The 25,507-nt window shown below is 40.1% G+C and overlaps 1 protein-coding gene across 6 annotated transcripts in view; it reads right to left on the reverse strand.

The window, feature by feature from the left end:
* Positions 1-13: 13 nt before the first annotated feature.
* The window catches only part of si:dkey-240h12.4 (death-associated protein kinase 2), a 50,519-nt gene continuing 25,025 nt past the window's right edge, over positions 14-25,507 (reverse strand). For 2 of the 6 annotated variants that reach the window (XM_062410415.1, XM_062410416.1), the window contains exons 2-13: positions 25,116-25,272; positions 18,809-18,940; positions 17,808-18,029; positions 17,077-17,215; positions 16,817-16,946; positions 13,976-14,024; positions 13,584-13,610; positions 9,310-9,462; positions 8,655-8,700; positions 8,445-8,534; positions 6,997-7,083; positions 3,690-5,970 (exon numbers count right to left, since the gene is read on the reverse strand). In XM_062410415.1, the coding sequence (XP_062266399.1) occupies positions 5,890-5,970; positions 6,997-7,083; positions 8,445-8,534; positions 8,655-8,700; positions 9,310-9,462; positions 13,584-13,610; positions 13,976-14,024; positions 16,817-16,946; positions 17,077-17,215; positions 17,808-18,029; positions 18,809-18,940; positions 25,116-25,177 (1,218 nt within the window). In that variant the 5' untranslated portion in view covers positions 25,178-25,272 and the 3' untranslated portion in view covers positions 3,690-5,889. Of the gene's footprint in view, positions 2,563-3,689; positions 5,971-6,996; positions 7,084-8,444; positions 8,535-8,654; positions 8,701-9,309; positions 9,463-13,583; positions 13,611-13,975; positions 14,025-16,816; positions 16,947-17,076; positions 17,216-17,807; positions 18,030-18,114; positions 18,146-18,808; positions 18,941-25,115; positions 25,273-25,507 lie in introns of those variants that run through there. The other 4 variants (XR_009924482.1, XM_062410417.1, XM_062410418.1 and 1 more) reach the window with 4 other exon arrangements.

A 25,507-nucleotide genomic window follows, 5' to 3' on the forward strand; every position in this document is an offset into this window, starting at 1 on the left:
AATAAATATTTCAGTTAAGGAATCTCCATGGCTGTATTTTTTTACAATTATAACAGTAATATATGAAGGAGTATTGGGGCCATATTTAAAATTTAAAAAAAGGATATTTCGTGAATATTTTAAGTTGGCAAAAGTAAAGTTGTAATATTATAAGAATAATGTGATATAGTGGGGAAAAAATACATTATATTATATATTGTAGATAAAAGATAATTTAGTTTAGCAAATAATCACCACGCAGGCTGAAACTCCAGATTCAAATCTTGATTACAAATCTAATTGTTTTCTTTTTTAGGGCATTTTGCCTTTATTGACTCGACAGTTAGCTTGAAATGGGGAGAGACTTAAACCTCTCAAATGTATTCTTACAACATTGACTTTATTCTTAAATTTGTAATATTGGAATCATTATCAGAATTATTTTATTTGCCAAGTATATTTGCACATATAGGAAATTGCCTTGTTGCACTGTACATAAAACATAAAACAACAATTGGACATTAAAAAAGGGGCCTAGGGGGTAGAGTGGGCGTTCTCCAACAAGAAAGTTGCCGGTTCAATCCCGACTCTTCCCCATCTGCATGCCGAAGTGTCCTTGGCAAGATACTGAACCCCTAAATGGCCCCTCATAAATGTTGAGTGTACTAAAAATGTAAGTCGCTTTGGACAAAAGCGTCAGCTAAATGACATGTAATGTAACAACAATATATACAGAAAGAAACAATATGTTATGGGAACGTGCGGTGCTAAGGTTCAGTGATTGCTTCGGATAAACTATGTGCGAGGAATATTTTTCCGGATGGAAGTCTCTGAAATAGGGGGTGACCGGGTTGGGAAGGATCAGCAATGATCTTGCCTGCTCTCTTACTGGTCCTGGAGTGAAACAGGTCTAAGAGAGCTTGACCGAATGATCCGCTGCAGTCTGCCCTTGTCCTTGGCAGTGGAGGCAGCGAACCAGACGGTAACTGATGTGGTGAGGATGGCTGTGTAGAACTCAACCATCACTTTCCAAGGCCCAGCCTTTGACTTCAACGTTCTGCATTCCATGATTTTTCATTCAGTCTGGCACAGGGCTTGCACATGGATTCTGCATCCTTTCTCAAAAAGATATAGAAAAACAAGTCCACGCATTTGTTATATCTAGACTTGATTATTGTAATTCTTTATTATCAGGCTCCAGCAGTAAGGCGTTAAAGACTCTGCAGCTTGTCCAAAATGCCGCAGCACGTGTCCTGACAAGGACCATGAAAATAGACCACATTTCTCCTGTATTTGTGTACACTGGGTTCCGGTTATATCTAGTATAGAATTTAAAATTATCCTCCTCACATTCAAGGCCCTTAATAATATGGCACCATTATACCTCAAAGAGCTGATCGTACCATATCAACACACTAGAGCAGGGGTCTTCAACCTTTTTCAGGCCAAGGACCCCCAAATGGTGGAAAGATGGAGCGGGGACCCCTACTATATATATATTGTATAAAATTGTGATTTATATTAAACTGGGCCTAGTGCCATGTATAAACATAGCTACCCTGTTATTGTGCATTCAGTACTAAGCTATTCAAATATTACACGGGTTCATATGTTCATGTTTTTAATTTAAACATGTGCAAGGGTGGCCATGCCACTGCCATTTATAAACATATACATCTTGCATACAACACTGAGCTATTAAAGTAATTCACAGATTCATGTTTTTATTTTAAACATGCATGTAGAAGAGAAAATGAATCCTCAAGCCATCTTTGGATGGCACACATACTCCTACATTAGTGAGATGTCGGACCCTGATGGATAGCAAACAACTTATCTAACCTTGGACGGATGGATGTTGTCAGGCAGAGGGTCAAATCAACCTCACAATATGTTGGATGCATGTTAATGTGTATTTAAAGACATTTAAATTTGTGGGGAAAAAATTGGCTCGAAAATAAATAACAAATTATAACAAATTTAAAAAATTGTCTAATCAACCAAAGAATTTGCGACCCCCCCTGCAGTACCTCCGCGGACCCCCTAGGGGTCACGGACCCCCTGTTGAAGACCTCTGCACTAGAGCACTGTGCTCCCAGAATTCAGGCTTACTTGAGCCAAAGCTTTCAGCTATCAAGCTCCTGTCCTGTGGAATCATCTCCCACTTCAGTTCACGAGGCAGACACTCCAAAGCACCAGGTAAATATCAACCAGTTTCACTTTATCAACACAATTGATTGCTCTTTAATGGCACTGTGCGGTAATAAAATAGGTCGGGAAGGGGAGTGTTTTACTTAGGTCATGGTTGGCGACCACTGCGGGTTATTGCCCCGTTTCCTCAGTCCTTGATCTTCTGGGTCTCGTCATCGGTCAAACCGCTGGGGAGAAGGAAGCAGCCTGAGTCCCCGTCCCACACAACCACACACGCACACATTCACACGTTTCCTCTTTTACTTTACTTCACTTAGCTTTTATCAAGTGTTGAAGTCTTTCAGCCTCTGTGTCACGTCTGACTCAGTAGTCCTCGTCTGGAACCTCGTCTCAGATTTGGAAAACTTTGCCATCCCGTTTCAGGTGAAAAACCTTGCAAATATAAGTTTTTCCAGTCTTTTAATTTCTTTTTACCTCTCTCTGACAATTCTGACACAGATTTGAGACCACCCTGGTAATTTTTCCCAATACCTTTCTCTGTCTTTTCAGAGGAATTCCTTGTATTAAAGTGTATCTGATTAAATCCTTTCTCGATATATTTTGACCTCTCTGCTGTCTTTGTTGACATCCTAAAGACATTTAAAATTCATATTTAATTATGACCTGAGCAACAACTGCTGGGATTGCTCCGATTATTATTGGGGCCCGAGCAGCTGCCACTTTTACCAAAATTCAGATGTGCGAGAGATTTACATGGGAAATGTATTTTGCACCTTGGCATGCCCAATTGCCTCGATAGCATTCCCTAAAGTGCAGCCTCTGCAGGAATTTTTAACAAAATGCATTTAAATAGTTATGGATATATATCCTGACCAGATGTACAAACAAGTTGGATGGAAGCCGTCAAGACCCATATGCCAAACCCAACAGGCGGTCAGTCGTTTTGGATTAAGTGTTTACTTTTGGTGATTCATGATCATATTAGCTAGAGAATTAATTTGGTTAGTCCAATATAAACAACTTAATCATGAAAAGTTGTGCTCTTCCTGAGTTTTTGTCAGAGGGCATGTCTGTGGTATGGCTTTGAATTTCAACATGTATGATAACCGGTAGGGTTAGGTTTTACATGTACAGCCTTACAAAAAAGCCTCTTGGACCCATATCATAAACTTAAACGGAGGTTGGCCATTTTTAATGAAATCTTTTTTGCCATTTCCATGCATTGTACTTTATTGAACTCAAAGAGGATTAATCAGATAGACTTTGAGTTTGTGAGTTTATGTCAGAGGCCATGTCCTTAGCGTGGCATCATATTACAATGTTTTGCTGTGAAACAGGAAATTGTTTTCCTTTTAGTGTAAATCATCCAATACGCAACAATCTTCATTTCTGTGATAAGGTCCCGTCTTGAACTAGTCTTTATAACAATATAATAGTCACAGCTTAAAGACCTGTGACAGGAATCACCATGTTTTAAAGTTGGACATGCTGCGCTTAGCTTTTGCATTTGAGTTTGTGGTGGAAATTTGATGTGTTGAGACTTCAGAAATAAAGAGATCTGAGAATAATAATCTTTTATGTATAATTCATTCCTTGCAAGGAAGGTCAGACAATCATAAAGCATGCGAAGAGAAACCTGCAGAGGGAATTACAAAGAAACATTCCCAGGCATGTGCTTTTATGCAGATTTGGTGAAGGGGTGAGATGTATGTATATATAAATCATAACTACTACTAATACAAATCTACAGTATAATATAATATACTAAACATTTACATATATATGGGATACATGTATTGGATTTAATAAACATAAAAATCGAAAATATAATTAATAATACAATATATACAGTGCCTTGCATAAGTATTCACCCCCCTTGGACTTTTTCCCATTATATACTGTTACTAACTGGAATTAAACAAACTTTTTCCCGTTTGATCAACAAAACATGCATAGTACTTTTGAGGTGCAAAATACCTTTTATTGTGACACAAACAATAATGAGAACAAAAAAGTGGACATCTGTTGGGTGCATAAGTATTCACCCCCCTGTGTCAATACTTGGTAGAACCCCCTTTCGCTGCAATTACAGCTGCAAGTCTTTTGGGGTATGTCTCTACCAGCTTTTCACATTGAGAGAAGGTTTGTCCATTCTTCTTGGCAAAAAAGATGAAGCTCAGTCAGATTGGATGGAGACCGTCTGTGAACCGCAATCTTCAAGTCTTGCCATAGATTCTCTTTTGGATTGAGGTCTGGGCTTTGACTGGGCCATTTTAAGACATTAACATTCTTTAATCCAAACCATTCCTTTGTAGCTCTGGCTGTATGTTTAGGGTCATTGTCCTGCTGGAAGATGAACCTCCGCCCCAGTCTCAAGTCTTTTGCAGACTGCATCAGATTTTCTTCAAGGATTTCCCTGTATTTAGCTCCATCCATCTTACCCTCAGTTCTGACCAGTTTCCCTGTACCTGCTGAAGAGAAGCATCCCCACAGCATGATGCTACCACCACCATGTTTCACTGTTGGGATGGTGTGCTCAGGGTGATGGGCAGTGTTGGGTTTTCGCCACACATAGCGTTTTGCATTGAGGCCAAAAAGTTCAATTTTGGTCTCATCTGACCAGAGCACCTTCTTCCACATGTTTGCTGTGTCTCCCACATGGCTTCTGGCAAACTCCAAACAGGATTTTTTATGGATCCCTTTCAACAATGCTTTCTTCTTGCCACTCTTCCATAAAGGCCAGATTTGTGGAGTAGACGACTAATAGTTGTCCTGTGGACAGATTCTCCCACCTCAGCTGTGGATCTCTGCAACTTCTCCAGAGTAACCATGGGCCTCCTGGTTGCTCCTCTGATTAATTTTCTCCTTGTCCGACTCTTCAGTTTGGGTGGACGGCCTCCTCTTGGTAGGTTTGCGGTTGTGCCATATTCTTTCCATTTTCTTATGATGGATTTTATGGTGCTCAGAGAGATGTTCAAAGCTCTGGATATTTTTTTATAACCTAACCCTGTTTCATATTTCTCCACAACTTTATCCCTGACCTGTTTGGTGAGCTCCTTGGTCTTCATGATGCTGTTTGTTCAGAAATGATCTTCAACAAACTCTGAGTCCGTCACAGAACAGGTGTATTTATACTGAGATTAAATTGCAGACAGGTGGACCCTATTTACTAACTATGTGACTTGCAAATGTGACTTGTGAATGCAATTGGTCGCACCAGATCTTTGTTAGGGGTTTCACAGTAAAGAGGGTGAATACATATGCACTTTTCAGATTTTTATTTGTAAATAATTGTGAAATCCATGTAATATTTCCCCCCACTTCCAAATGATGCACTATTTTGTGTTGGTCCATTACATAAAGTCACGATGAAATAAATTTTAATCTGTGGTTATACCATGACAAAATGTAGAAAAGTCCAAAGGGGGTGAATACTTATGCAAGGCACTGTATATATATATAGCCATAGCTTTTTCGTGCAGAGTGTTTAATCAAAGAGTTTCCCAAAATAAGTAACAATCCAAATACACCCTTAAACAAGCATCATTAAAACCACATATTAACAGTGTTTACACCAGTCTATTTTCCTAAAGGTCTTTCACAAGGAAATATTTGCCAGAAAAGTTCTTGCTCACTTCTAGAAAAGTGTTTAATGTTAGGAAACATGCAATTGTCCATTTAACTATAACAGAGTAAGAGAAAAACGTTTTCTTCCATCCTTAACCTCTATGCTGATCTGCTGTCTCTCTTTGCTCAGCTCTATGAGCTGCTGCTGAGTCTTCGACGCAGCAAAGAGGCAGGCTTGCTCTCTGTGTCTTCCGTGTCGCTTTCACATTGTCGCTGAAAAAATGTATCATACTCATTACAGTACTCAGTCACATATGTATGTGAATGGGTTAATAGCAAAAAACTGCACTGTAAAGCGCTTTGAGGGTCATCAAGATGAGAAAAGCAGGATATAAATACAGACCATTTACAGTGGGATTTTGATCTGATGCGTGCTTACAAAGGGGATGAGGGCAATGTGTGTATTGCCACTAGTCCTCCTGCTTATGGGCTAGTAGAAGTATAACATATGTTTTACTAGTTGGGGTCTGTGCCACATTCTGTGTTGGTTCTGTTGCCATTGACAGAATAGTTTTCAATTATTTGTGAGGAAGTTTTTTCAAAGTTGTATCTTAACTTTTGAGAGGAAATAACAGAAGTAAGCCTCAAATGTAGCAGTACCCAGCAGTTGTGGCCGGGTCACAGTGCAAGTATTTGACTTGCATTTGCCCCCCAAAAAAGATGTGTGCAAAAATAATTTTGGAGCACAGTGTGTGAGTACGGATTACAACCATAAGATTATCGCCGCGGACGAGGACCTCCCCTCCCCAAAAACTTTGAGGCAGGCCGCACACCGAGCCTCCAGCGGCGTGGAGAGGAGGGCAACGGGGTGGCTGCTCCCCCAGCCGTGGCACGTGCCCAGCGGTTTAACCACAAATACCAATGAACATCGGCCAATGATATCGGTGAAAGTCAAGATTATTACGGATGCGCAGATAAACAAGGCGAATATCGGCCGCTACTGCTACCGATGTTCGGCCGATACATCGGTGCAACACTAGATATTAGATAATTTCCCAGGGCACACCTGACGATCTCTGGCACACTGGTTGAAAATCACTGCCTTAGGTACACAGTTATGTTACGAAGCCTTGAAAATATTATTGAGTGTTTAATAGTTTGAATGCACTAAGATTGTTAACCTGATGAAGATCTATTTAAAATTCAGATTACAATTTTTTGCCATGTTTTAGGAAATATAAAAAAAACATATCACATGTGGATTTTAGTTTTTATCTTAGTTGAGTGAAGTGATTTTACCTGTAGTGGATCTGGATCCGAGCTGCCCTTACACTGCAGTTTAAGCTGGTTGAGCCGGTTACACATTAGAACAATGTTATAGGACATCTAGAGTGGCGAAGGGGGGTAAGGAGAGAATGTCAATACAGCTTGTCAACTACTCGTACAACCAACCAGAATGCTTTACTGTTCAAGGAAAGTACTTGGGTGGAGCTAACAAAGATCAACTTTGTGATATATAACGTTTATTTTAACTTTTTTTCTAAATAGGACAAGAAGCTGGTTAAATATTCTGTAATGTAAAATTCATATGTACATGTGCAATGCGTGTTCTCAAGCTGTCTTTCTAAAACTGTAAAAGTGCCCTACAATAATTAAGCCATGGCAGGTAAAGAAAGGCTGCCGGGCTGACTCAGCAGACACCTGAAGTTGTGCGCTAAAGTTCACCTGTTAACTCAAATTTTTGTTAACCTCAACCCAGCACGCAGATCCCCGAACTCGAGAATCAGGTTTTTCCCTTGTCATGGACGTGCCATTGTGAACACGCAATAGTTTTGATCGACAACATAACTTATATTGATGAGGCCCAGCCAGCACTGCTATATATTGCTGTTCGCCTGTTTCTTAAAAAATGAATGTGTAGCAGCCGGTCAGTGACTTACCGGCTGCATCCTAACTGTGGAAAAAGTGAAAATACTGAGTTTCTCTGGTCACAGCTTCTCAGAGATCAGCGCCGCCACCAGTCTGACCTGCTCTCACTTATCGCGGGCCCAATATAATTGTACCACAGACCAGAAGTGGCCCCCAAGCCTTGAGTTTGACAGGTCTTGCTTAAATGTATGGTTGAATTGTGTTAAAAGCAGATGAAAAATCAATAAATAAAAGCAGAGCATGAAGCATCCTCCACTCCTCTGTGAGGTCTGTAGGCAAACTGAAGTGGGTCAAGTCACAGGTCTGAAATAGTTAAGGTTTTTGGAGTTTTTATTTTTAGTACAGGGACCACAACAGCATATTTCCAGACCATACATGGAACATGCTGTGTCTCTTCAAATTTATTAAAAACGAAATTCAAAATTTGGCTGATCCCTTTTGCACAATATTTTAAATTGTGACCGCAGATATTGTCTAGCCCATGGCTCTTGTTCAACTTTGTAGAGGTTTGTTTTTGGTGTATAATGAAATGCTGATTTTAAAGTTTAAGACTCAGTTTCATTTCTAAAATCAAATATGTCAAAACAATCATAAAAGCATTTATGAGCATTGGCAAAATAAAAGTCTCAAATTACTTCTTACTCTCCGACGATGATCCCTCCCTCAACATCCTTATCATCCCTGACCTAAGTGCTACCTTTGAAACCATCAACAACTCCATCCTCCTAATCTGCCTTGAGTCCTCCCACCACAGCACTGGCTCACCCTCTTCAAATCATACAGAATAATTTGTCAGCCATTTACATGACCACACTCACCTTCCATTTCCTTTTAGCATTGAACTTTTTGAAGTTTTTCATATTGATTGAAGATCGATTCCTATTGGCCACCTGTTTACGTGTGATGGGCTGAAACAGACAACAGTATTTGGACTCATTATAAGCAACATGCAGTGACGCTCAGCAGCATGATACCAGAGAAAAAGGGGCAGGTTTTGGGTCTGAAAATAGTACACTAATTGTAGTAACCTTGATCCATGGATGAAGCAGACACTCCTCAGCTGTCATTCTATCACTGCAACACACATCAACATATAACTAATGACAACAGGACATAAGTGTAGTATTGATCAATGCTAAATACTAATTATCATTGCTTATGTTAATACATGTGCATATATACAGTATATATAAGGATGGAAAACAGGAGCATTAAAATCACACATCAGTAAGCAACTTGTTGGAAGAAAAAACATCAGTAACTGCAGCATGATAAGGTCTACGTTTTAATCTTCAATTGAATTATCAAATAGAATTATGAATGTTAATTTACATCTATAAAACAATGTATTGGCCTGACACTTGGAATAGGAATACAAGCAGATTTTTTTTAACTTTATGGTTGCCATGTGACCATTTTGGTTGCTCTTTATCTTTTAGTCCATTTTGTGCAGGATACACAAATTAATCGATCGATCGACATGGTTCAATGGATAATATAAACAACAATAGGACAATCGAAACAAATAATTGTTCACAAGAGATAATTCTAGTGACCTATTTCATTTAGCATGTCATTATCAGTGGCATGAAGCACCAGGGGTTACTCAAACAAGTTCTCGATTCAAATGAGTTAATTCATGTTCTGTTTTATAAACCTTCGACACTGATCAATAGTACTTACTTTGGATTTTTTATCAAGAGTTTCTGGATAAAGTCTTTGGCTATGGAGCTGGTCGTGCTGAAATATTGTGAAAAGAACTCATACTTCATGGCAATGATATTCTTCAGAGTACCTTCATCAGTCTCACTTTGGAATGGTGACAAACCGCTTAATCTGAGGATAGAGTTCACAGAGAATGTATCATGCCCACATTTAAATCCATACATACATACAAAGCAGTTTTTACAGTAGTGTGACATCAGAGTAAACAAGGTAAGCAGTGCTTGACTTGTTAAGCATAAACATACATTTTAGACAATAGCAATGTGAAAGCATATCTATCCCAACAGTTTATGTGGTTTAAGTGATAGGTCAGTGTGTAATTTGTGTTGGTAGCCATGGGCGTCGCATGGCTTGGGCATCGGGGGCTGTACCCCGGATGTTTTTTCTTTAGCCCTGAACAATTTGCCACTCGCCACTTTCACTCGTACATCACTTCGCAACTGAACATCATCAACCACACTGGCTGAGTATCCAAACTGCCTGCAAGATTAGAGTGGCTCAGTCCAGGCACGGACTGGCCATCAGGACCACCGGGTAAGTTTTTCGGTGGCCTGACGTTAAATCTGGCCTACCAATTTGCACCGCGCAACCGCTGAGCTGAGCCCTGCGTTCATCACAGCAGGGCGCTGTGATGACATTTAACTCTGGATAAATCCCAGTGTTCAGAGCACTTCGGAGCAAAAAGGATTAAAAAATATAACATTCGAAGTTTTAAAAAAGCCCAATCTTAGCACATGACAAGCTAACACAATCATTTAGAGATGGAGATACAATATATTTCTAGACCCAAAATATGACCAGGAATTCGGATTTGTGCTGTATGTTGGGTCTTAGAATACCCTAAACTATAATATCAATGTTTTTTTCTGTTGTAAAAATAGGAATTGGGTAAATTTGAATAGCAGGCTAGCAGGCTCAGTATTCAGATAGATACTTGTTGGTACGTCACATTTTTTGGGGTATTTTGTAATCTGGATAAATTTCGTCCCAGATGAACATAGAGGCCAAATTCATAACTAGTCTGGTACCAGTTACATCAACATATATGTTTAGTTTTGGGATTTTAAATTTTGCTGCTCTGTGTATCTGTGTCTGTGAAGATGGCATTAGAACTGAAACTCTAAACAAATGAAAGGACGGTTGTGGCAGGAGGAGTTTGGGCCAGATACACGGCCTTCACACAAATCACTTTTAATAACCGTTGCTGCTTGGTGTTAATCATGAATCTTTTACTTGTTCTCATTTCTAACTTTTATATTAAAGCATAACTCCCTTAGCTTCATTCGACATCACACAGAGTTCAAGCAGCTGTCCCAGGTTCTGGGGGACATACAGAGTGGCGTTGTTTTGTTTAGTTAGGAGTTGGGAGTGGCTCCTGTTCACTTCCTGATTCCAATGCCAAGAGGGTGGACTTAATGTTGCACAATCAGAGCACACTCACTTTTCCGCTCCCTGTCGCGCTGCCTGCATTCATTGACTGCAAGGGGCGGGGCTGCCCAGCTTTCACATATGCAACAGGCAGCCCTCACTCACAGCAAGTGATCTCAGGGGACACATGGCCTCATGCGTAAGAGCTCTTGCTGACCATCCTCGGCTTGTTGAAAAAAAAGATGCCAGAAGTGAGATCTGGAAGTACTTCGGATACGAAACAGACTTTGAAGTAAAGCCTATCGACACACAGAGACCCGTCTGTAAACATGCTTCAAATCCATCCAGGCAAAGGGAGGCAACACGTCAAGTATGACAAAGCACCTCTCAGACAGACACCCGAACTTTTCAGAGTTCAAGGACGACAGGTAAACATGAACACCCCCAAGCTCACTGTGACGGGTTAGCCGGAAGTGAACCTGCGAAGGGTTTTATTTTGTTAATGCTGTTATTTTATTAGTTGGCTATGCCTTTTTGGAGCGATTGTACACTAAATATTATATATGTATATAATAAGTATTTTTCTAGTGGTAAAGAATTTGTTGTATAAGCTGTAAAAGCTTAGGGGATTATCTTACCTGGGCACCCCTGTGAATGTTAGAATGTTGGTTTGTTCCAATTGTTGTGGCGGGGTTAGGGCGCATTTAAGCCTGTCTGTTCATTCAGTAAGGGGGGGCTGCTGATGGAAGGACGTAAGTCTTAGAGCTCTCCTGTGAAGCATTGCCTGAGAAGTATATTGTTACTGTATTTATTTGATTGGGCCCACGTGCCTATTTATTTTCTTATTTCCAAGTGTTTGGTTAATTCTGCCTTGTCGGCCTTACATTGGGACAAATAAAATTCCCATCCTACACCTTCACCTCCAAGTCCTCCTGAGAGTTATTTTTCCACCAAGCTCAGCCACTCGTATACATCCCACCTTCAACACTCACCCATATACAGCCTAACACGAGTAGCCTTAGCCTAGTTTAGCAACAAGCGATTTTCCCCATCACAGAATTTTGAAGATGCGTTGTACAATAATCATAATGCAGTTTGGTTAAAGGAGTGATTCTCAAACTGTGTGGCGCGACCGGCGTGGAGACATAACAGGTGGTGCTTGACCGGGAGGGGGAAATGTGAGGCGGAACTAATGTTATAGCGGAACTAATGTTTTGACGTCCGCATCTCTTTAACGGCGGAACACTAAAACAAGTCGTACTTTTGCCGTAGCCAGGGGTCGGTAACCCGCGGTTACAGTGCACACACACACACAGGCCCTGGGGCCCTACCCCAACTCACTCGCTCAGGTGGCATGTTTTTTACTTCTTTTTCACCTCAAACACACATCTGTAAAATGATATATCACTCATACTTATGGAAATAATCATGTACTCATATAGTCAGATACAGACATTGGGCCTACATAGCCGTGTATAATCAATGCTATGATGTCATGATGTCGTTTTCATTAATATCTTGCTGTTGGCTAATACTAATATGAATGCCAATTGTTAAGTGTTCAAAAAGCTGGGGAGAAACAAGCTGGTGAAAAAGGGAACCTTACAGTTGCTTTATTTATTATTATCATATATAAATATACCAGTATCGTATCATATTTGTGGTATTGTATCATATTTGCGGTATTGTATCGTATTTGTGGTGTCGTATCGTAAGTATCGTGATATTTTGACAGGTATAGTATCTAAGTCATAATTTTGGTATCGTGACTGCGCACTATCGAGGAAGACTTCCCCTCGATATTTACCAATCCCGTTCTACCTACTTTTATAAAATATTACAACCAGCTTCTGTGCGACTCGTTACTCGTGACTGCCCGGTGCTGTTAGAGGGCCGGGTAGAGTGTTTGGTGTTTTTCTGACCTTTCCATTGCTTCTTAAATAAATACTTGATTGAACCAAACCGAGACCGGCTCTTCTCATATTTAGGATAAACAAACATGCAACGACATTAGCCTGTATGATAAGTGGTCGGCCTGAATTATTGTTTCAGTCCACCACTGGCTCAGTCTGTGTTGTTGTGGTTGTTAACCTGTTTGAGCAGAGTATGTCCTACCGCGTTGTTTAAAGGGGACATATTATGAAAATTCCACTTTTGTACTGCTTCTACACGTTAATTTGGGTATCTGGCATGTCTACCGTCCCCAAAACTCTAGAAAAAAACACCTCCCGCGATTTGTTCCTCTATTTCAGAAACGATATACGCTAGAGCGCATCGAATGGGATTACGACCGAAATAAACGTCATAGTCACACCATGCCCATGTAGGGAGTCTCGCTACATGGCCTTGGACGAGCGAGCTAACGCTAGCCGGGCTCCACCGGCCCGGTTAGCTTGCGAGCTAACGCTAGCCGGGGAGCTCCCTAGGGGCTCCCCCCGGTAACTTTAATCAATTAAAGGTATTATTTAATATTAACGTTTTTAAAGTTAACATTCATTATATATCTTTCTGATAACCAACTTTATTGAATGCCCAAAGCCACACCATTTAATGGTGTCACACTTAAGGGATTAATAATCAAACAATGTTCCTACATGATCTTTGAAACTCTGCTTGGAAACTTAAAAAAAATCACTGCAGACTGCTAGTTTAATGATTACAGGTAATTTCAATAGAAAGCAAATGAGACCTTCTTGTTAAAGCTGAGGGCCATGATAAACATAACGGAAAAGAGTTCAAACTAGTAGTATACACTGCTGTGGTTGATTTACCCTATGTGATCCCTTTGCTTATTAAATGAGTGCAACAGCATATCTAAGGCCTACAAGTATTTTCATATCACATAACATATATTTACAACTTACAGTATGTAGGTAATAACTCCGATGCTCCTGGAGGAGAAGAAAACAAGGCACAAATTAAGTCATGTGGTGTGATATTAAGCTTTTTACAATTGTAAGACAGATGTAAGACTTATATAGTATTTAACTGTCTGCCTATGTTGAATTATTGTTTTGATTCAAAAAGTGTCCCGATAGCTAAAGAAGTGCACTGAATGGAAAGGATGCTCCAACATGCCACTAAGTGAAAAATGTACCCTCCGTTATACAGAGAAGGAACAGTGAAGAGATAGTTGCGAAATTTCAAATTTATGTGTGCGCTATCATGAATTCTAACAGTTACTCTTTTAGATGTGTAAATGTGCAGTCCACTGCAGAATAGACTGTGTGAATAGACACTCAGTAGGGAATCTTACCACATATCTGCTGCCATGCCGAGAGGTTCATTGTTTATCACCTCAGGAGCTGAAAATGAGAAACAAGAGTATAATGAAGGAGTGGTGGTCTGTAAAGCTACTGTGAGCATGGTATATTATATTACCCTCTTTTATGTAATGTGGATATGCTCCATATCCAGCATGAAAAAATAAAGTTGATTAAAATGGCAAATGGTTTGATTAATATAGTCTTAACGACTACTCAAAGTGCTTTACACTACAATTCACTTTCGTCAATTAACACAGCTCTTCCTTATATGGCACAGCCGTCAGGGGCAGTTTGGGGTTCAGTATCTCACCCAAGGACACTTTAACATGCAGACTGAAGAAGCCAGGGATCAAACCGACAACCTTCCAATACTGTTTTGGACTGTAACAACGTTGGTTGGCTCTTAGTGGTGTCCTGTTTCCTTAGGGAAAGATTGTCTACGCCTACTCCTTATGGCTCAGTTTTGAGGGACACTACCCAGTGAGGGCCACTTCATGTCCAGTGGTAGGGCAAAGGGAGAGGAATTGCCCTACCTTTCCCATTTTATTCCTTGTCAACAGGGGTTATTTTTGGTAGTTGTGCAGGTGGATCAGAGAAGACCTCCATCTGTAGGGGAGTAATTAAGCGTTAATTATAGTGACTGCTCTGTTTGGGATACCACAGTGGCGTCCAACGTGAGGGCCAACAAAGCCAGTAAAACGTTGATAAAATGGGCTTGTGTCCAGCCGTTGCTCGCTCCTGTTCCTTCCATATGGAACCACAATATTTTTGTTGGATTATATATAAATTAATATTGTTTAATGTGCAATAAAGCTATCAGCTAACTAGCTAGCTTGCTAAGCTTCCTAATTCACATTTACTGGGAGAGTAACTAGCATTCTAACAGTGTCCTCTTCTCGGATCAGAACATTTAGAAGCACAAAGTAATTTTTGCAGAACACATATAACAAATGTGAAGATTTTAATAAATACTGACCTGTGAAGATGATAATAAAGGCACAGACATGGAGGAGCTGGGATCTCCGGTTTGTTCGTTGAGTATTTATTAACATCTTCACATGTGCTCTACATGTTCCCCAAAAGTAACTGTGTGTTTCTGTTACTGAAGAACAAGCCTTTAAACTGGTGAACCCCAAACTAATCACCAAAGCTGAAGCAACAGGGTCCTTGCACGGTGCTCAGGCCCTAATAAAGAAAAAAAACAGCAACTGATACTGACAGAATCACAGTCAATGTGAGAGAAGTGAGTGAGCATGGTTTAAGTACACAGTCTGTGTGTCAGTCAAGGAGCCACTCCTCAATAATTAACAAATTTTGAACTTTAATATCTAATTAATTACAAAAAAAAATTCACATGGACCACCAGATCTGGTATAAGACATGGAATATCTAGCAATTGAGTCCATAATCATCACAATTCTTGTGATGGAGTATTTCATGGGAAAAATGCAGCCTATGGAGACAAAGTTTTTTTGGAGCCAACTGAACCAGCCCCACCTGGATCCCTGATGACATCACACTTTAAGCACTTCGGCATTGGCATAGTTTATATTTGAAAAGCATCTTCTTGTGCAATGCTGTTTTCATATGTAGTACAGTCGCAACTAATTTCATATTCAGATATCTACATTTTAACCACATGTTTCCTTTGTTCTGAAGACAAAGGAGAGCCTCGGGAAGTCACTCTCCCAGGATGCTGCAACTTACCACCTAGAGGTTAAACCTGCCCCTGGACACAACTTACAACCACCTATTCGTCATGACCCATGATGTCACCAGACCTATAAAGCCCACTACCCCCTATTTTATTTTTCTTTCTACTTGAACCTCACACAAACACACACACATACATCTGTATGAAGTTGGTACACCTTTAGTTAGTTTTTGTGTTTGTACTTTTATAACTTTCATATATAAATATAATAAACCTTAACACAAATGTTGTCTTCATTAAAGTTAAATAAGTCTGAGTTTTGCCATCCTCTAAACTGTAAAGAACTCCATACTTTGCTAACTACATATGTGGTAATTTTGTTTATAGATATACATTTAATTATTAATCAGAGTTCCGAATTTGTAATTCATGAGACTTAGCCAATTTATTGGTTATCTTTTCCCTTCCTTTTAAGGGTGGTGCCCCAAGGTAGCTTTAATCAATTTAAGTTATTATTTAATATTAATATTTATAATATGAATATACAATATGGGGCTCCATGCAGCCAGAGACACGTACTGGCAATCGGAGAGCAAATGGTGCCTGAATGCTCTCCAGAGGAAGGCAGAGAGGAAGACGGTGATGATGGAGCATTTGTCTGGCCCAGTTGGTGCCCTGCTCCTGCCTGCCGCACCGCGTTGAAGCCGACAGCGAGCGCAGATATGATTATGCATCGTCTCGTGGCAATGCTGCTCTGACTCTCTGTACTCGGCTTTGGCCTTTTTTTTCTTCCTCACTAACGCTGGCTGCAAGCTTCTGGTATTCTTGCCATACATTGTCATCGCAATGATGAACTCTAAGGTGACTAATGCGATTAGTAGTATTAAAATTATCCCCCTTTCGGAACCTTTGCACATTTGTTGCAAATTGAAATCCAACACTCTCAGATAGTGTGAAAAACGTCCACAACGGCTACACATGTAAAACTTGATTTGATTAGACAAAATTGTTGATTTATTTGCTACTCCCTGCTGTGGATCAAAATATAAGTTATTGCTCTTTTATTTGGTAATATTAAAAATGCTATTTTGAATGTCACATGTACCGTACCTGCCTCACTTAACCCAGGTAACTTAGTACCGACAGAACAGTGTCAAATGAAAGACTTCATCCTCACCAATGTACTGTGGGGTGCCACTTGTGCTCCTGTACTCCTTGCTTTGTTGAAAACGGTGAGCCAAGCCAAAGTCTATTAGCTTGATGTTAGGGTCTGCTGATACTTTGTTTGACAGCATGATGTTTTCTGGCTAAATGGAGAGAAACATTTTATTATGGTGCAGCAACAATGTAATGTAAAAAAAGCTAAATTCCAAACTTCCTAAACATCAACAGCAAACAGAGCCATGTAAAGCCAAAAACCCATGTATGTCAATTTACCTTGAGGTCAAAGTGGGCAATTTTCTTGCTGTGCATGAATCCCAATCCCTCCAAGATCTGCTTCATGAACTCAATTGCCTCACTCTCCAACAGGTTCTCCTTCTCAGCAATGAAGTCAAACAACTCCCCTCCACTAACCCTGAAATTTCAAACAAACATCAGCTATTTATTTGGAAAGTCCAATGTTATTATAACTGAGAGTGAAGGACAAAAAAAACCACATCTTTGGAGGCTGTCACCTTAATGCATTCAAGCAAAAGACATATTCCCCGACCAAAATGTACTAGGCCCAGTATCAATGCAATAATTATTATATAATTTCTCAACCCAACCCAAATGTAGACATCTATAATCAGATGAATGAAAGATAACATGTTGACATAAATCTGTTTGGCACCTAAGGATATTATCAATTATGAATATAGACTCTTAATTTAGAGGCAATAAGAGCACATGCTGTCCTTCACTCCTCCTCATTTAATTTACATACTATATATCATTTCGCACATAAAACTAAATCACTTTGTGCATTGAAGAACGTACTGGTGGCAGTGTAAGGACATAGACTCTGAATTTGTGTTAAGATATATGTTAGTGCACCACTTGGCTCAGTGGAGCTGCTGCTCCAGAGCATGCTTGTTTGAAATGCATGATTATGTTTATATATTATGAACAATGAGACTCTTAAGTTTCTAGATCATCAGGTCTTAATTAAAAACACATCAACTCACAGCTCCAGAATGAGCACCACTTCTGCCCGGCTCTCAAAAACATCTTTGAGGATCACAATGTTTGGATGGTGAAGAGCCTGGAGGATCTCCACCTCATGCTCCACAATACTTCTGTCCACGCCCAGACGGCTGCCGGCCATCTTTCTTATCTTCAGGAACTTGCCTGCCCAACAAGTCCCAGTGGCCTGCTCACGAACTTGTCGAACCTGACCAAAGTGCCCACTGGAAGGAAAAGGACATACTTCACAGTGAACACTACACATGAGACATGTATACAAAATTTGCAAAAATGTCTTCTTTTCTTTACTTGAGATACGGCCAGCTGCTGCTCCAAGAATCTAGAGACGTGACCACATAATGAATCAGTGCATGCTCAGCGATGTTTTCTGCCTGTTTCCTCTTCAATTCTCTTTTTTTTTTCCAGATTCGATTAAATCGCTTGACCATGTGGTGGCATGCTCTCACAGCAGATTCCACACTCTAGACTTTGAGGACTTTTGAAATTGCTTGCTTTAAATTGGGGCCAAAACAAGAAAACCAAACACAAGGGACTTTTTCAAAGGCTTTCTTCATGATTTTATTTTTGTCTTTTCTAATTCCTGAGAGACATTCTGTCTTGATCTTCCAGGCGTGGAGCATGTTTTTCCACCATTTCAGCAATATTCTCTGCTGTTTAGTCATCTGGGAAAAACAGCCTCTCAATGCAGTGATATTTCACCATCACACTGGCCTCACCTCCCTGTACATCCTTGGGATTTCTTTTGTGGAAAAGTAGCTTCTTACTGGAACTTTAGTTTTGTGGTGCTAACTTTTTCATCAGATGAAGAAATCCGGGTTTTCACCCAATCTGAAATGGCATAATGCCCTAGAGATGAAACATGGGGGGGAGGGAAGTGTGTGTCTAAGCATGTCAGCCGCTCCTTAGGAACTGATCAGAAGCTGAAAGTAAACAAGGATTTCTCCTCTCTCTGTGAACTCCTAGCTAGTTTTTTATTTCTTACGTTGATTTGGGCATACAGGGATGGATGTTGATCTCGGAGATGTGGCAACAAGTTTGAAGTGTTGGAACCTTTGGCAGACACTTTTCACCGACACATTTTGCAGATTGGATATCCATTTTATTCAGTGGTGCCCTGGTAATTTTTTAGATACAAAATGCTTCGTTAAGTCACTCGCGAGATATTTCATCGTAGAAGATGCCGTAGTTTTTTACAATCTTACAATTATGAAACCATGACTTTATCAATCGCGGTTCAAATAAAAACGTTTAATCATGAAGTCCCTATTGAATACAAATGCCTCTAACATATTTTCCCCTGTTATCATTTACGCAAATTATTTTTAGTATATCACCCAAAAAAGGCCCACTAACCAAACCTGCAATCTGTTATAATGCAGGAGTCGATAGGATGAAATAGTCGGGAGATTTCTCGTTTCCTGCACCTCTCGATGCGTTTATTTACAAACTTGTCTGGTTAAAGAAAACTTCTGGGTGTCATCAAAACATCAATTTTAACCCATCCCTTGTTGCCATGGTAACCCCACAGCTCATTACAGGAGTGAGTAACAGTGCGAATCAGCTAGTGCAAATCAAATACAGTGTAAACCACATCAACAGTCTATGTTGAACTCTGTCTATCATATCTGTCCATTACACACACACAATTAAGCAGTCTTTATTTGGGATCTTAGTATATCAGGCCCTTATACAATGCAGGAAGATAATGACAATACAATTCCTGTATAGCTGATGCTGTCTTGGTGTTACAAGGCCTGGTGCTATTCTGGCAACAATAACACCTTCAGAATGCACATCTGAAGACAGAAGTCGATGCACACATACAGTGCCTTGCATAAGTATTCACCCCCCTTGGACTTTTTCCCATTATGTACTGTTACTAACTGGATTTCAAATAGACTTAAATAAACTTTTTCCCGTTTGATCAACAAAACATGCATAGTACTTTGGAGGTGCAAAATTCTGTTGGGTGCATAAGTATTCAACCCCCTGTGTCAATACTTGGTAGAACCCCCTTTCGCTGCAATTACAGCTGCAAATCTTTTGGGGTATGTCTCTACAAGCTTTGCACATCTAGAGATGGAAAGGTTTGTCCATTCTTCTTGGCAAAAAAGATGAAGCTCAGTCAGATTGGATGGAGACCGTCTCTGAACCGCAATCTTCAAGTCTTGCCATAGATTCTCTATTGGATTGAGGTCTGGGCTTTGACTGGGCCATTTTAAGACATTAACATTCTTTAATCCAAACCATTCCTTTGTAGCTCTGGCTTTATGTTTAGGGTCATTGTCCTGCTGGAAGATGAACCTCCGCCCCAGTCTCAAGTCTTTTGCAGACTGCATCAGATTTTTTTCAAGGATTTCCCTGTATTTGGCTCCATCCATCTTTCCCTCTATTCTGACCAGTTTCCCTGCACCTGCTGAAGAGAAGCATCCCCACAGCATGATGCTACCACCACCATGTTTCACTGTTGGGATGGTGTGCTCAGGGTGATGGGCAGTGTTGGGTTTTCGCCACACATAGCATTTTGCATTGAGGCCAAAAAGTTCAATTTTGGTCTCATCTGACCAGAGCACCTTCTTCCACATGTATGCTGTGTCTCCCATATGGCTTCTGGCAAACTCCAAACGGGATTTTTTATGGATCCCTTTCAACAATGGCTTTCTTCTTGCCACTCTTCCATAAAGGCCAGATTTGTGGAGTAGACGACTAATAGTTGTCCTGTGGACAGATTCTCCCACCTCAGCTGTGGATCTCTGCAACTCCTCCAGAGTAACCATGGGCCTCCTGGTTGCTTCTCTGATTAATTTTCTCCTTGTCCGACTCTTCAGTTTGGGTGGACAGCCTCCTCTTGGTAGGTTTGCGGTTGTGCCATATTCTTTCCATTTTCTTATGATGGATTTTATGGTGCTCAGAGAGATGTTCAAAGCTCTGGATATTTTTTTATAACCTAACCCTGCTTCATATTTCTCCACAACTTTATCCCTGACCTGTTTGGTGAGCTCCTTGGTCTTCATGATGCTGTTTGTTCAGTAATGATCTCCAACAAACTCTGAGTCCGTCACAGAACAGGTGTATTTATACTGAGATTAAATTGCAGACAGGTGGACCCCATTTACTAATTATGTGACTTGCAAATGTGACTTGTGAATGCAATTGGTCGCACCAGATCTAGGGGTTTCACAGTAAAGGGGGTGAATACATATGCACTAAACACTTTTCAGATTTTTATTTGCAAATAATTGTGAAATCCATGTAATATTTCCCCCCACTTCCAAATGATGCACTATTTTGTGTTGGTCCATTACATAAACTCACGATGAAATAAATTTTAATCTGTGGTTATACCATGACAAAATGTAGAAAAGTCCAAAGGGGGTGAATACTTATGCAAGGCACTGTACAAACTGGCATTTATAAAAGTCTGAATTTGTGGTGATAATGTCAATGTTAAGACTAGTGTGGTCAACATGGACCACATTGTTTTTCAACAGTGAGCGGTGGGATATGATAAGGGAGTATTTAATAAAAATAAAGTGACCAACAGGCTAAGTTTTTGTTTGATGAAAGCTTTTATCCCTCTGTTATTTACACTGAAATCATTACATTTCCCTAAGCTTCACATGTGTAAATCATTTTGAAGTACTTTAATTTGAAAGAATGTTCAGTCAGGACCAAAAATTTTAATTAATAAAGAAAACTTTTTAATTTCAATAAATCATATTTCAGCATCAAATTGACCAAAACCACGTTCATTTTCATCTTTCTGATGTTTTGTAGTATATGTAAAGATTGTCTAATATTGTCCTGTGTTTGGCATCCTCGAACAAAGCCAGTTTGGTCATTATCAATTAGATCAGGAGAAAAGGAGTCTAGTCTCCTAGACGTAATAGATTTTTAGATAAAATTGAGACTGTTCTATAAGAGTTACGTAATATTTTGTTCTTGCCTTCTTTGTAGATGACTGAAATGATTGCTTCGTTCCACAAAGGTGGAACTGACAGTTTCGCACGTGTCAAGTGCACTGCTGGGCATGCAGCGGTGCTAAAACAGACAGCGTAGGGGTATTTTCTTCGGACATTACAAGTGTTGCTACTTTTAGCGGCTATAGGGCCTTAGCCTCATCTTCAACAAAGGACAGGTCCGCTTCGGTTAAGGTCCACAGCTCCTTGGAATTCTTCAACAACTCAGTGGCGAGTAAGTAAGAAACAGTGGGCGTCTCAAGTGCACGTTGAGCGGCCAAATTCAGACTGCGGGCAAAGCATTTCAGGTGCAATAACTCCGCCAGTTTTTCTGGTGTTTCTTCCTTGTTTGTTCTGAATTGAGACGTGTGCTGTTTTTGCCTATGCTGCCACCTTTTGGCATTATCGTGCACTGCACCATTGGTGAAGTTTCGTTTTCAAGACGGCCATCAAAGCATTTGATGCCGTATTGATACAGTAAGATTAAGATACATTTATTTATCCCAAACACATGCACAGAAATGCAATTGTAGGAAAATGTAACCTCTGCTTTTAACCCATCTGGTGCAGGACACACAGAGCAGTGAGCGACCATGTACGGCGCCCGGGGAGCAGATGTTGGGGGAGTAAGGTGCCTTGCTCAGGGGCACTAGACAGGGTAGGGAGACTCCTCTTGGATTTTTGGACAGATCAATAAAGGTTCGTCTTTTTGTTTTTTCTCCGTGGAGTCGAACCAGAGACGAACCAGAGACCTTTTCTGCCCATAGTCCAAGTTTCTGCCACTAGTCCACCGCCTATTCCAAGCATCTACATCGATGCGCGCATCGGCATGACGACGTCACGATATAACGCCATATCGATTTTTTGAGCACCCCATCCCATCTCACATTTTCTGTGAGCAACTTCACACTGCTAGAGCAGCCTCTCTCTCCTCTGTCCTTATCCTTCTAGACCTTTCTGCTGTATTTTACACATTGCACCCCCAGATCCTTATTTCCTACCCTTCAGGACCTGGATGACTCAGGCTCTGTACTCTCCCTGCTCCCATCCTACCTGAACAGCCGCACTTACCGGGTAACTTGGAGAGGATCTGTGTCTGAATCTTGTCCTCTCTATACATCTTCCGAAAAACACATCTCTTCTGACCATACCTTGAATAAAAAGTTAAATAATGGGAGAGCGTGGCCTAGGGGATAGAGCGGGTGTTCTGCAACAAGAAGGTTGCCGGTTCGAATCCCACTCTTTCCCATCTGCATGCCTAGGTGTCCTTGGCAAGATACTGAACCCCTAAATGGCCCCTCATAAATGCTGAGTGTTCTAAAAATGTAAGTCACTTTGGACAAAAGCGTCAGCTAAATGACATGTAATGTAATGTAAATAAAAAAAATTGTAGCAATTAAATGGCACTTACTTACAGCACTTTGTAGTTTGGCTTTCTTGAAGAAATTGTACTTCTTGATTATTTTTGTTCTGGGTTGGTATATATTTGTGTGTATATATTTTATTTGTAAGCAAACTTGTACTAAGCCTCAAAGCATTTTTTTTAGGGTCTGCTGTCCAGGTGTCATATCAAAGAGATTGGTGAGTGATCAGAAATATCCCTGGTTCCAATATAAAAGTTCAGGATCCTGTGTCTATCATTTTGAAACATAATAAAGTAGTATATTCTCGAGTATTCAGAATGAGGAGCAGAATAAAAAGAATAACATTTGTCAAATGGGTGTACATCCCTCCAAACATCCAGCAACCCCATATCATCAAGGGTCGAGGATGTCACACCTTGTTAAATGACTGTGAGACAAATTGTGATTTGTGAATATGGTCTATGCAAATCAAATTTGATTGATTTGATTGATTGATCGTCTAGTCCCTTTTTCAACATCTTTGTCTGGAGAGATTATTTCCTTTTTTTATTTGATGTGTCCCATTTGTTGTTTAAAACTGTGTTGAAGTCTCTTTGCACAGATTAATATGCCTTGGGTTTCAGTAGAAATATGGACAAGAATCGTTTTCACAATATTTTGGTCACCTTGTCCAAATAAGTGTGGTCATCTTATTTTCTATTTTCCCTTCTACAAGAATATATCTACCATCCCTATCCCTGATCTCCTTTCCCAACTCAAAATTCACAGAGCTATGTAGCTATATTGCTGCGATGTAAAACGTATTGTGATATCCAAATTTTCAGATGTCTTGTTGTTGCTGTTGTTGCAGAGACCAGGTCAGCTTTCCCAGTGTATCCTCATCTTGGCTGGGTATGCGTTATCTGTTCCCTCAAGGATTTTCTTTATGTCTTTATACTGTCTGAGTTTGTTGTTTACTTCAGTAGGCAAGTCATGTGCAAAAGCCACCTTTCCTTAACATGTGATCTTCTTTGTCCAGGCTTTACATAGTATGTTGTCTATGGTATCTCTGGAAGTTAACCACAATGGATCTTGAGACGGTTTCATCTGGAGGTTTAGGACTAACAGATCGGTAGGCTTGTTGAATTTGTAGGTCTTCCTTGCTGTCGAGTGATAGCTCCGTCTTTAGAAAGTTGGCATGTTTGGAATGTTTACATTAAGCTTTCTTCTGCCCCTTCCTTAATGCCGTATATACGGATGTTATGACAGAGCAATCTTCCTTCTTGGTCTGTGACATTTGCTTGAAGAAGTTTCTCTTGTTTTTAGAGAATGAAGCAGAGCATCCCTCTGTGTTAGCTGTTGTTTTCTTATACTCACTGCTCCGACCACTCTTTGCAGCTTCTGATTTCTTTCCGTCTTGAAGGTACTGAAGTCCTCCTTGAAGTCCATTAAGTCTTGTTTCAGCTCCATTTTGAGGTTTTGGCTGTCTCCGCCCAATTTTTGGGTGGCTACAGCGGTGTTTTTTTCTTCATCGTACTCTTTGTACTTCCCCTAAGCTTTCTTGTTTCTAGCCCCAGTTATTCTAGATCATTTAGACTCCTGTAATGTAATATTCTCGTTTGCGTGGGTGTTCTTTTGTTTAGCTGACCAGGAGAGTTTTCCGTTTATTTTGCCATCTTGAATCGCAAGCCGGAAGTTCCTCCATGACCTTGACCTTTAATATTTGGTTACCAAAATTGAATCCAAGTTCAAGTGAATGTGTGTGCCAAATATGCAAGGATATTCTCAATGCGTTTCGGAGATATCGTATTGACAAGGCATATGTCACACCGACCTTGACCTTGGACCAGCAAATTTTATTTGTGTCATTCTTGAGTCCAAATGAATGTTTGAGCCAGATATAATAGAATTCCTTTGTTGTGTGTTATAATTTGGTACTATACAGATACAATTGAATTGATTTGAATTATAACACTCATATCCATACCTTCCCAGAACGTCCCCAATCTCATAGAAGTCCTCCACATTTTCAGGCTTGAAGACTGCCATGTTGACTGGATTTGATCCCCCTGGTCTTTTGGTAGATCACTCCTGGCTATCTAACAACCAACATTAAGTCGTTTATGATCCTCAGAACTCCGTACCTAAGTCAGAGTAACAGATGGCAGAGTGGGTATATCATAGCAAAATGTGTTTTTTTAATAAAACATAGCAACATATAACATACTTAAACAAAGGTTATTAGATAGATAAACAGATGATTGACAAATAGAGATAAAAAAAGACGAATAAAGAAGAAGATTTTGACACTCCAATCGAGAAAGCTTGATATTCAGAAGATAAAATGTACCTAAACTGTGACGCTTGCATAGTGTTTAA

Source organism: Platichthys flesus, chromosome 17 (genome assembly GCF_949316205.1).
Source record: "Platichthys flesus chromosome 17, fPlaFle2.1, whole genome shotgun sequence".
Classification (NCBI taxonomy): Eukaryota; Metazoa; Chordata; class Actinopteri; order Pleuronectiformes; family Pleuronectidae; genus Platichthys; species Platichthys flesus.